General features: G+C 41.6%; 1 protein-coding gene across 3 annotated transcripts in view; it reads left to right on the top strand.

Moving 5' to 3' along the window:
• Positions 1–12436, top strand: part of TJP3 (tight junction protein 3) — a 78979-nt gene that overhangs the window by 63109 nt on the left and 3434 nt on the right. For all 3 annotated transcript variants that reach the window (XR_003943809.1, XM_030218989.1, XM_030218988.1), the window contains exons 14-20: positions 332–525; positions 2549–2644; positions 3231–3301; positions 3824–4034; positions 5449–5549; positions 8026–8274; positions 9071–9108. Coding sequence is in view for 2 of the 3 variants with exons in the window: in XM_030218989.1 (XP_030074849.1) it covers positions 332–525; positions 2549–2644; positions 3231–3301; positions 3824–4034; positions 5449–5549; positions 8026–8274; positions 9071–9108 (960 nt within the window). In the remaining variant the exon portion in view is untranslated. The remainder of the gene's footprint in view (positions 1–331; positions 526–2548; positions 2645–3230; positions 3302–3823; positions 4035–5448; positions 5550–8025; positions 8275–9070; positions 9109–12436) is intronic.

Consider the following 12436-nt stretch of genomic DNA (forward strand, 5'->3'; position numbering starts at 1 on the left):
ACTTAGACATAAATAACTATTACGCCTTTATCCAAGGCAGATTACAATAAAAACACTCATAATAAAAAATCCATACAAATAAATAAAACAGTCCAAAAATTGTTCAGACAACATATATCTACTTAAGCACCAGTGTTCCAATCCTGTAATGTTTAGCCTTTCTGCTAAAGATGTTCCTATAAACTCTTGTCTGAACTAAGAGAAATGTTATCCCTGCTCACTTCTTTCCTCTCTTCTGAATTATGTTGTGAGCAGATGGCACTTAGTATACATGTTCCAGCTCGACAAAGGTGATCCTAGTGCATTCAATATCTATATTGTTTTCTTCTAGAGCAGAGCAGATCGCGAGTCTGGAAACGGTGCTGAAGCCCACGCTCTCCTCTTCCTCAGGGCCGCGGGCAGAGTTCTGGAAGTTGAGGGGTCTGCGTGGAGCAAAGAAGAACCTGCGGAAGAGCCGGGAGGATCTGGCAGCCCTGACAACCAAGGCCAAGTACCCGCCGTATGAGAGGGTGGTGCTGAGAGAAGGTGGGCACTTCTGCATCCTCTGGACACCAATAGCACAACTGGGTTACTCCTTGCAATTCATCTCTTCCTATAGAGATACCAGCTGGCACCATTCGTCTGAGGAGGCCAATCTGGTTCTGGTTTTACTACATTGCATGACTGACTTTACAGTTGTGATGCTCCAAAACCCATCAAGTAGAAAAGTAGAACAACAGAGCAAAAAAAAAAAAAAAAAAAAGGCCTGGATGAGCCTGTTCTAGATAACATGGCGTCATCTAGAAAATGAACCCCCCCATCCTGCTCCTTAAAATCCTGCATGCACATACTAAAGCCACAAAACACCGACAGGGGTAAAGTTAGCACAAGCTTCCATTCCATTTATGAAACTTGAAATTCACAAGTTACAATTCATATTTAAGAATCTTTCACACAATTTGCAGTTCAGTATATCAGATAAGTTGTATCTTAAATCTGAGCCTAGTACATTTAGAATCCACTTTGTACAAAAGATGGAGGAAACAGTGGTCTCAGTCTTGGATGGCCAGATATCTCAGTGACAGTCTGGTTAAAAGTATCTTACCACCACTGAACACAGCAACATGAAGTGATTCAGATTATCTTTATTTGGGTATCTAAGGCCACTGTAGTTGCAGATGGGAGATCAATAGTTACTGGATTGTGACTCAACATCACAATAACGCCAGTTATTTATTGGCTCAGCTCTGATCCCTCCAAACTTTAGCTGGTTAATTTTTGTCCAGACGTCAGGTTGATTGGCCAAAAGGTAACCTGCTTGCGGGGCCACGATTTGAAGACTTATCATTTATCTAGAGAAATAGCTTAGAATTAGAGACTTGCACAAGAGTGGGGTTCGCGGGAATCCTCTTTGGAGCTGTGAGACTACCACGGAGATGAAAGCAGTTTCTGTGGGGTGCCCGTCGGGACAGAAACAGTTCCTGCGGGGTTCTTATGGAAGAGTAAGCTGCACCTGCACCAGCCTCTCACCTACCAAGTAACAACTTCTTTGAGTACCACCTCCCCCTCCTCCTTGCTTAGTATGGAAGAAAATGCATTTGTTAATTTTACCAGTATTTTCATTGCTTATAGAATCTAGCTTTCTTAGGGGGGGGGGGGGGGTCAAGTTGACTGTGCAGCAGGGTGTGGTGTGGGCCAGGGGCAGGAATGGAGGAGATTACTTGCAATGTGGATGGGTTAGATTTCTGTCCCCTTCAACTCAAGTGCAGGCCCCAGTTCTGACACAGGCACGAGCATTGGCGGTCACCTGGCCTACTGGCGCGTGCATGTGGCGACCTCAGTACACAGTACCAGTGAATCAGAGATGAGTCTTCCACATGCGTGCCAGAGTGTTACATGTTCCAACCCATTCCTTTGTTGCATGTAGTGCTGCGGCTCAAGCCCAGAAAGAGACTGAGCCGACCAGAAATTTTTTTTTAGGTACCATTAAATTATTGCGGGGATGGGTGGGGACAAGTAAGATTCCAGCGGGGATGGATTAGATTTCTGTCCCCGTGCAACTCTCTACTTGGAATATCGCCATGATTTCCATAGGCTTGTGCCCTCTGTTGGAGGCAGAGTGTATGTGCTAGAGCTGAGTTTGGATTGAAAATGTTTTAAAAATCTGTTTACTATATAGCCAAAAATCTTCTTTTTTGCTGCTGTGACAAAGGCTCTTCCAGAACATAGACTGATCTGCTGGTCTTTGTTGGAGTCTTGAGGATCTGAAATGACTGGAGGGGTTTCTGTGGAAATGGAGTGGAGGGGAGGGAGGTGGGAGACCCAGCAGGTGTTGGAAAACATTCCAGGTCCATACTGAAGTGTATTGGAACAGGAGAACTTCTTAGAAGGGGAGAGAAAAATGAATGGATATCATAAAAGTAGGGTATGGATTGTGTTTTTGGGTGGTGAAGAGATGTGGTCCTTAACTGGGTTTTGGGGGACAGTGTCAACTGATGATAGTGTTTGGTGTATTGCTGGATTTTGTTTTCCAGTTACCAACATTTCTTTTTATTTGCTCTATCCCCAGCAAGCTTCAAACGGCCAGTGGTGGTCCTGGGGCCCATCACGGACATTGCTTTGCAGAAGCTGAACTCGGAGATGCCAGACCAGTTTGAAATTGCAGGCAAGTGCCTTATCAGAAGTGGTTATACATTTGTTCTCTTCAGTGTAAGAACTTTGAGGGTGAGGGGATGGTAGAAGAAAGGTGGACATGGAGTCCAAAGCCTCTCCAGGTGCACCACTTCATGAATCAGCTGGTTTCTAAAGGTACTTTTCTTTGTGCTGACTAGCCAAGAGCAACACTGTCCATCTTTAAAAATGCAGTGTGCATTTATTACAATAATGAGTTAAAGCCAGTGGCTATCTTAATTGTGGGGCCTGCAGAAGTAAAGAATTCCTAAACCAGGCTGGAGATAGACATCTCCTGTGTCACGATGTATCTTGTCTATGGCCAACTGAGAGACCAGCTCCAGCAGAATCAACTATATCTTGTGATTGCCTTGAGCATTAGATTTGGTTTATATTATGATGCTTTATAAATGTAAGGCTACCTTACCCCATATGAACTGCAGCCAGGACAGTGGCTCAGGGTGACCACCTGCACCTGTAGCATTTAAATTCTCTTTAGACTAAAAAGAATCAGAGAGACAAAACAGAGAAAACTGACATCAATCCATCTTGACTTGTGTGACCTCTTGGATCTGTTTCAGAGAGTGTCCCCAGGGCTGAAGGCTCCTCAAAAATCATTAAATTACAAGTGGTGCGGCAGATTGCAGAGAAGGTAAGGAAAAGGGGGAGGGCGAGGCTCTGGTGTGTGTCTATGATGGACTGTCTTGCTAAAGACAGAGCATTCCAAATGCAGATGACTGATAATTGAGGGGTACCAGCCTTTTCTCCCACCAACCATAAAGGATGGGGCAGAGAAGGAATAGAGCCTGGATAATGGTGGAAAATTACTGTGGAGAAGAAACTACAGAATAGCAGGGAACTTACCTGTTAATGAGTTCACTGTGCAGTGAGCCACTTTTGAAAATCCTTTTTTGTTTCCTGCACTAAAATCCCAAGTAAAATCAATTGAGATCTACATAATGAGTGAAGCAGCCTCAGGATTTTCCTGTATGGCTGAGTACCTGCAGCTCTGTGTGACACAGCACTTGAGTCTTCAGTTAAAGTGAACCCTAAGGAAGTGTGAATTACTATTCCATGACCACTTTTCGTCAGGTGCATGTTGCTTTGGGGTTATCACTGTTTCCTTCCAGTCTCCTTGCAGTGTCATTGTGCATTTCTTCTTGGTGTCCTCTAGAATAAACATGCCCTGCTTGACATAACGCCCACAGCGGTGGAACACCTGAACTATGTCCAGTTTTATCCCATCGTGGTCTTCTGCAACCCAGAGAACAAGCAGGGGGTGAAAGCCATGCGCCAGTGGTTGTTTCCTGAATCGAATAAGAGCTCCCGGCGGCTCTACAGCCAGGCTTTGAAGATGCGGAAATACTGCAGTCATCTCTTCACAGGTATGTGATTCATAGGGGTCATATTGCTATTTTCCAGATCCACACAATGCCCACAGTTCTTGGCTTTACAATCACTTTCCCACCATAAGTATCTTCTGTCCCTGTTCTTTCTTCAGCTCCCTTTTTTTTTTTTTAAACCCCATTGCCTTTTTGAGAAGATATTTCATTCTGCTTAATTCAGATTATCCTTTTTTCTCTGTCTCTCTATCACTAGAGCTGAATGGTCTTTGGTGTTTTGGGTTGTTTTTTTTTTTAACGCAAGGGAAAGGGATTGGTGGAACATTTCACAGCATAACCACTTTCCTCAACCCCCCCAGCGCAGCCCTGGTTGACTCGTGGAACAGAAACTGTCAGGGATAAAAATCTGTTGAGTAGCAATTCATAGCAATCTGCCGAGCCATAGAGCTGGCCTTCTGATCTGTGTGCAATACCTTCAACCTAGTTTATGTTTCAACGTTTTTATTGAGGGTGATTCAACAGTGTTAAACAATCAATATGCTCATTGTATTTTAACTTACAAACATCTCAGTCTATTTGAACTACATAAGAGCATGGTAATCAATTTATCCTCACAATTTACTTATTTCCCTCCCCTGTTCACCCAGCCCTTCAACCTAGTTTAAAGACATTTTTAATTTTCCTGCTTCCAAGAATGTGGTGTAGTCCATATAATCCACTGGAACTGTGTCTACTCAGGAAAGTATATATAGTTTCAGATCCTGAAGGTATGTATTAGCTCCTCCGTGACTGTAGGGAGTATTCAGAGAGCTCCTCAGTGATAGCTTATTCATTGAGGTCCCTGCAGACAGGTCTCCTGGGTACCAGCTCTTTGAAGGCTCACAGTGCTGAATTATTTCAGAAAGGATGTCTCCTGACTATGAGACTAGGAGGGAAGAGTGGAGCAGCTCTCTTGAAGTTGAACTTGTGCGAGGCCTTGGAATGGGGGAATTTCCAGTCACTCCATACTGACCCATGTTTCAAAAGCCCCATAGTGGGTTCTGCAAGTAGATTTCAGGTACAGGGCAGGGTTCTTGACTTGCCGTTTAAGTAGGTTAATATGAAATTATTAGCCCCTTTTATTTAAACATAGTTCCCTGGTGCTGACAGGCTGTTGGGACTTGTTAGAAGATTTACATGTTTTCAGACAGAAATAAAAACCAACTTCCTCAACAGAAATGGAGTTTCCTTTCCTTTTTCTGTATTTGTTGTCTGTAAACTGCTCCGCTCTGCCAGTTACAGCGGTATAGTAAATTTGTAATAAACTATAGAAACTCTCATGGATTTACATTTATTCTTCTGAAGTTAAGAATAAAGTGGTTCCCCCCCCTAGTAGTCCAAAATGTTATTACTTCTGTTAAGTAGATTTTTCTGCAGCCTTGAAAGGCTCAGGATGGGATCTCTGATTTTCTTTCAGCTACCATCAATCTGAACGGTGCTAGTGATTCCTGGTACCCGAGCCTAAAGGAAATCATCAAAACCCAGCAGGCCCTGCCCATCTGGACAGCAGAAGACATGGTAACACATCCCTCCCCGCTCTCCAAACAAACCGGGGTTCTGTCTTCCCTTTTCAAGTGGATTCCTGCACCAGCTGCCTCCAGCGAGTCTGAACATTACCTTGCTTTCTTCCTGGGGGTTCTGTATTTTATGTCCTACAGTTTTTCAAGGTGTATATGTCGAGGTTTATCTCTTTATTTATGAATTAAACTCAAAATATAGACATTAAAGAGATAACAAACAACAGCATTGCCTGCTTCTGATAAAAAAAAGACAGCTATGTAATTTATTGAGGAAAAAGGCCTCGAGAAGCCCCCAGCCTAAACGTGGCTTCAGGGACTGGACCATCATCATTGGCCAAAAAACCTCTTTTCTATAGCTTGTCTATTAACATAAATTTAATTGATAGAGTTACTTAACTTTCGTTACTGTCTTGCTTGTGCGGGTCTGCTTCACACCACGGCCTTTTTCCTCAATAAATAACATAGTTGTCTTTTTTTTTTTTTATCAGAAGCAGGTGATGCTGTTGTTATTTCTTTAATTTCTATATTTTGAGTCTACAGTTATTCAAGTGCATATATTTTCCTTTATTTAGAGTCACTGTGTTGGTTTCCTCTTTTTTTTTTTTTTTGGTCTTTGTGTTTTTAATGTCCGTATGGGCATTTTTTGAAGATGTTAATTGCTTTTCATGAACATTTTGCCCTTGTGTTCATTTAATACCAGGTATATTATCAGTACCTACCATTAGATCAGGCTGTTTAATTTCTGGTAGGGATACAGCCTTTTCTATTCCTGTCCCAAATCTCTGGAACACTCTTGTGTCGTGAACTCTATTATGAGAAAAATTACTTAAGCCTTTGAAAATGGGTCTTTGGGTTTTTTTTTTTTGTTTTAATTTCTGCCTCTTTGCTATGATCCACTCAAGACAGTTTTCAAGTAGCAGAATGTAAAAGGTTAAATATTACATTTTGTCCTGGTTTTGCCAAACTGCATCCATGGATCCATTTTACTTATGGAAACCAGAACTACAAACCCATGTGCGTGATGAGATTGGAGATCAGAGATTAGACACAGTCAGTTGATCCTCTGCGGACACGGGTGTTTCAGCAACTCTCACCAGAACCTCTTGGTGTCTCTCTGTGGTCAGTAAATGATTGTGGCTGCCTATGAATCAAGCAAAAATTAGGAGAAGGGTGTAGCAGTGTATGAAATTATGAGGCTCATTTTCAAAGCACGTAGACTTAGAGTTATGTGACAATGGGGCTCGTTTTCAAAGCACTTAGACTTAAAGTTCCATAGATTACTATGGAACTTGTAAGTGTAAATGCTTTGAAAATGCGCCTCTACAAAACTTTGTAAGTCTATGTGCTTTGAAAATGAGCACCTCTGGTGCTTATTTTGGTTGTCCACCAACTGGCACTTAAATGTTTATTGGTCATTTCATCCATATTCTGATTTTACAAAATTGGGATATGGACATTTTAAAACTGAAGAATGTCTAAATGCCATGGGGGCGTGGTGTGTTTAGGACTGGACTGGGGCAGACCCAATAAACAGATGTTTATTCCCCATTGCAGAATGGGAATGAAGATCTGTGTCCAAAAAGATGGAGATCTGGAGTTAGATCTGCTACTCAGGACATCCAGGTTTCAGAAAAGTGCTCCTATTAATCAGTGCTGTACTAGAGGGATTAGGGGAAGACATATCCTTCATCCCCCAGTAGTCCCTCTGAAAACAAAAATAGCAAGGGATACCGGGCTCTGTGATAGCATTGGGAGAAACAGATGCCTGTGTTTCTAAAACGGCTGACAACCATTTATGTTCCAGCATATAAACGTCTATGTTGCCATTTCATAACTTAGACTTTCAGATTCTGTCCCAGCAACATTCCTGTGTTGATATCATAGATGTCTATTTTTCAAAAATGGACAGGCTGCAACTTACCAGCACATGAACGTCCATTTCACCATATATCTTAGATCAGGATCATCTGGCTCCAGTTCTAGGATAGGTCAAACTTCAGATGCCCCAACTTGAATGTCTAAATTCCAATTTGACAATCTTTTCTAAACGCCACTCCACATTGTTCTGAGATAGGATCACAGACCCCTGTCTCATGCTACCCTGCACCCAAGCCAGCAGGAACACCCCAAATCCTTGCAGTTCAAGTAGGGTCAGGCTTGGAGGTTCTGCTACCTAGGGTTTTGCTTCAAGTTGCAACATCACTGCAGTATTGTCTGATCCTGTATGAAAACCATGCCCGATGCAGGATTTTTGTCCCTTCCTAAAAAAAAAAACAATTAGCAGTAGAGGCACAAAGATAATACAAACAAACAAAAAAGAAATCCACCAACCCAGGGATAGTACAAATGGGCTTTTGGTCAGTTTTTGCCCTAAAGAAGTCCGTCTCTCTGGGGAATTTGGGTTGTACATAGTGAGAGAAATGGTTTTGAAAATCTGCCTGTTATAACAATGTCTGTCTCTTTCTCCCACTTAGGCAGAATGCAGCGCTGAGGAGAATCTGGACACACTGAACCAACAGAGTGCCAGTGGGACTGACTACCTAAGCTGTGATAGCCGGGCCAACAGTGACTATGAGGAGACAGATGGGGAGGGCGGGGCCTACACAGACACAGAAATGGAAGAGACTTTTGAGCAGCCAGCTCTGGCTAGATCCTCTGAGCCAGTGCAGGCAGAGGCTTATTACATTGACTATCAGGCAGATCTATCCTATCCGCCAGCAGAGGTGAGCACAAGAGCCTGTGTGTGGTTACAGAAGCAGTTTGTGGTGCATGCTGGCTTAATTGGGATCATTTTATCCTGGAACAATTGAGTGGGTTCAATGCTCTTACCCTTTTTTTTCAATAAAGAATTGAAGTTGTTTTGAAACATTCCCCACTGGTGGATCTGACGGGAGAATGTGTGAAGCCTAGCGGGTCTAGATAGCAGAGGTCAATACACTTCTGTGGAAAAAGAAAATCGCTTATTTAAATGGTCAACACCCCCATATTCCTGCTTATGAGATGCAGATTTTACTGATCATTGACTAATCTATGAACATAATGTTCATTTTTTTTTTCCTGTAGGTGTTACATCTCTTCAATAAGGTAGAGGGAAATAGACATAACACGAGTGAGGCCTTGATTTTGATTGTGTAGGCAGGGCACAAAATAACAGCCCAGTATGCTGCAGCCATGTTGGCTCTGCAGTGTCTGAGCCTGGGAGGGGTGGGGTAATTTTGTGACTACAGAAAACATGTTGCCTAAAAGTCAAGGAGAGAAAAAGCTGTAGTTCTAATACCCAGGTAAGCTTTTTACCAGCAGCTAGGCGTGATGGCCTGGATGATACTTACTGGATGCCCACAGTTTCAAATCTTATTTTTTGTAAAAAGCTGAGCATCTCCCTAAGTGGAACAAAACTGGCACAATCCTTGCTAAGGGAATGAACAGTGGGATCAGATGTTACTGAATGCTAGTTTGTACAGAGCCTGGGTCATCATATCTTTTCTAATCTCTCTTCTGCTTCTCACAACCTCCCTACAGAATGACGACCACCACTGGACAAGGGATAACAGTATCAGGTAAACCAGCATAGAACAGCATTGCTAATGAAACTGAGTGAGTGTGTGTGTGTGTGGTGGGGGGGGGGGGGGGGGAGAAAAAAAGAGGAAAAAAAAAAAGGCACAGAAGCTTGAATGCCCTGTGCTCAGACTTGTGTATAATATTTCAATATCAAAAGACGGGACCATACCAAAGAAGAAATCTCTCTCATCTATAAATGTGTATAACCAAGTAAAAATGACATCTATGCGCGGTAAACTCACACAGTGCCTCAAACTCGGGTTCAGGTAGATTGTGAAGTGCCACAGCAGTTATAATTTTATGTCTCTTGCAGTCAGTGGAGATGTTTGTCTACAGTTTGGCTCCTTGCAGGCATCCCTCCCGAATTTGAGACAAGGGTGCAAAAGGTGTTTTTAATTAACTGGTGGATTTAAGATATAGCGTTAAGAATTTTGGGACTTTTTCCAGACTGCTCTGTGTGTATTTAAGTGTATTTGAAATTAGCTAAACATTCTTTTCACACAGTGTTTCTTTATGGGTTTTGGTGTATTATATATATATATATATAATATAAGTATTTTGTAGGCTCCTTTGTTTCTTTTTTATTATTGACATCTCGGTCGTTCAGCATCTTCTAGGAAAAGAACTGGGCCTTTTTATATTTCAACGGTTTTTATTGATGATGTACCACGTCAAACAAAATCAATAAAGTCAAACATTTTGTAAACATTCAGTCATGTCATAATTGCATCTAGTCTAACATCATCATCATTATTTTACATCCTTTCCTCCCCCTTAGAACTGGCCCTTTTTAAGGTACACTTTCACTTCATTGTTTGGAAGGCAGGCAGGGAAACTGGTCAGACTAGTTGGACCAAGAGGACCTTGTATACTGCAACTGTTTTTGGATATCACCCTTCAATTTCAACAATCCCAGATCTTATTCTTCCAACCTCCTTTCTTCACACATTACAATTTTTCAATGAATCTTCGAAACTTTTAAATTCTTGCCTCAGTAGTGCAAAATTGCCCAAACTTAATTTTATGGCAATTCTAAACTGCACTAAGATCTTCATTGGCTTCTATTGTTTATATATCATCTTAAGCCACTTATCTTAAATACATTCAGACTGGGGGCTCAGATGTGTCCGACATGCATGTTTCGCCTCCCGGCTGTATCAAGGACCTCCCCCTTATGCCGATCTAGCGCCAGCTTGACAGGAATTGTTCCTTTGATAAATGGGTCAAGCTGGTGCTAGATTGGCATAAGGGGGAGGTCCTTGATACAGCCGGGAGGCGAAACATGCATGTCGGACACATCTGAGCCCCCAGTCCGAATGTATTTAAGATAAGTGGCTTAAGATGATATATAAACAATAGAAGCCGATGAAGATCTTAGTGCAGTTTAGAATTGCCATAAAATTAAGTTTGGGCAATTTTGCACTACTGAGGCAAGAATTTAAAAGTTTCGAAGATTCATTGAAAAATTGTAATGTGTGAAGAAAGGAGGTTGGAAGAATAAGATCTGGGATTGTTGAAATTGAAGGGTGATATATTAAATTTCCCAGTAAGTGACTGATTTAGAACACTGCCGTTATTTGGTAAGATACTGTTTTTGGATAGCCATCTCCAAAATATAGGTAAATAGTGTCCTACTAACCCAGTATGAATTATTTACTACTTTCTTCTGTTGGCACTAAAAAAAAAAAAAATGCACATTGGACTCAATTGGCCCATTCCCACAACTCCGTTTTATAGTTCTGTGAAACAAACGTCGCACTATGCAATGATAATGGGGACTTAGGTGGTCTTTTACTAAGGTAGCATTTTTAGCTCGTGGTAGAAATCAGCTGGCGGTAAACACAGAGACGCCCATTATATTCTTATGGGTGTCTCTGCATTTACATCAGCTGATTTCTACCACGAGCTCAAAATGCTACCATGGCTTAGTAAAAGACACACCCTTAGGTAAGTCCATGCCCCACTGAACTTTACAATTTAAGTGGGAACCTGAGCTATGTGGCCAAAGTCAGAAAGTGTTGGTGGCAGTGATGGGATTTGAACGCTGGTTCCAGTCATTGTAGAAACCACTACGTTCTTCCTCGTTGCTGGAGCCTCCACTAATGAAGCAGTTGTCATCCATATGCTTGTACTCCCTCCCCTCCCAAGTTCTCCACATGGAGGATATGGTGCTTGGCTGCATTTTGGTGGTTTATTACTAGTGCCTTGCCCAGCTAAAATCAACTATAACCTGCCTGCATGCTTCACTCAGGAGAGCTGGTCTAACAGGTTTGGTGTTCTTCTCATAAAACGCCTGGGGAATTTTAGTAAATGCATTTTAAATTAGCAGCTGGAAAGCACTGTGTGTTTAATTGTAAATGTATTTTTCATGTATCTCAGTTTTGTTCTCTTGCATTCCCCCCCCCCCCCCCCCCCCCCCCTCCCTTTACTGGATATTTCTGTTCCCATCAGGGACACAGACCGGCTGGACAAATTAAAACTGGACCTCTCAAAGATTCCTTTTTAAATTATACTGTTATTTCTGGATCAGTTCCCAAGCTGCAGTTCCGTGGTAGCAGCATGTGTATACCTGCTCATTACTGATGTGCTTTTTGTTTCCAAAAAACCAAGATGGCTTGTTTTTGGAATAAATAAAGAGAAAAAAACATTGTTTCATTGTAAACGGAAGTTAAGAAATTGTATTGGCATGTGTTACTTGCAAATAACACTTGCTAAAGATCAATGCTTTTTTTTGTAGGATAAAAGGTACCGGTACTCATACAATGCCAACCTTAAGGGTGGGGTCACTATCTATGGCTCCATCCCTACAATAGCCACACCCATTTTACCAGCCATGGAGCATTTAAAAAGGTATCATTGAAAATAGTACAGAAGTCCCTAGGCCCAACAAAAGAACTCTTAAGATTAAGCATAAATTATAAACTAATAAAATATGTAGACCAAAAAAATCAGCTGAAACCCCCCAAAACCAGACGCTGGCATGCAGGATAACACCAGAAAAACAAAAATATTTTCCCTTTGCTATAAAAATAGCAGACATAAATTTAAAATATTCCATTCACTACAATATAAATTAACAACTACAAATAAAACAAACAAAAAAAATTAACACAGCCACTGTAATACTTTATCTTAAAATAAAATTATTTTTCTACCTTTTTTGTCTGGCCACGTACTTCTTTTCATTTGTGTTGATCCCAGGCTCTGGTCATTTTTCTCTACTCCTTTCAGCTTTCTTCAATTTTATTTTCTGCCTTTATCCATATTTAGTTCTTTCATACTATCCAATCTTCCAGCATTTCTCCCCTTGCCCTCTTTCTCTCTCCA

Source organism: Microcaecilia unicolor, chromosome 11, assembly GCF_901765095.1.
Source record: "Microcaecilia unicolor chromosome 11, aMicUni1.1, whole genome shotgun sequence".
Lineage (NCBI taxonomy): Eukaryota > Metazoa > Chordata > Amphibia > Gymnophiona > Siphonopidae > Microcaecilia > Microcaecilia unicolor.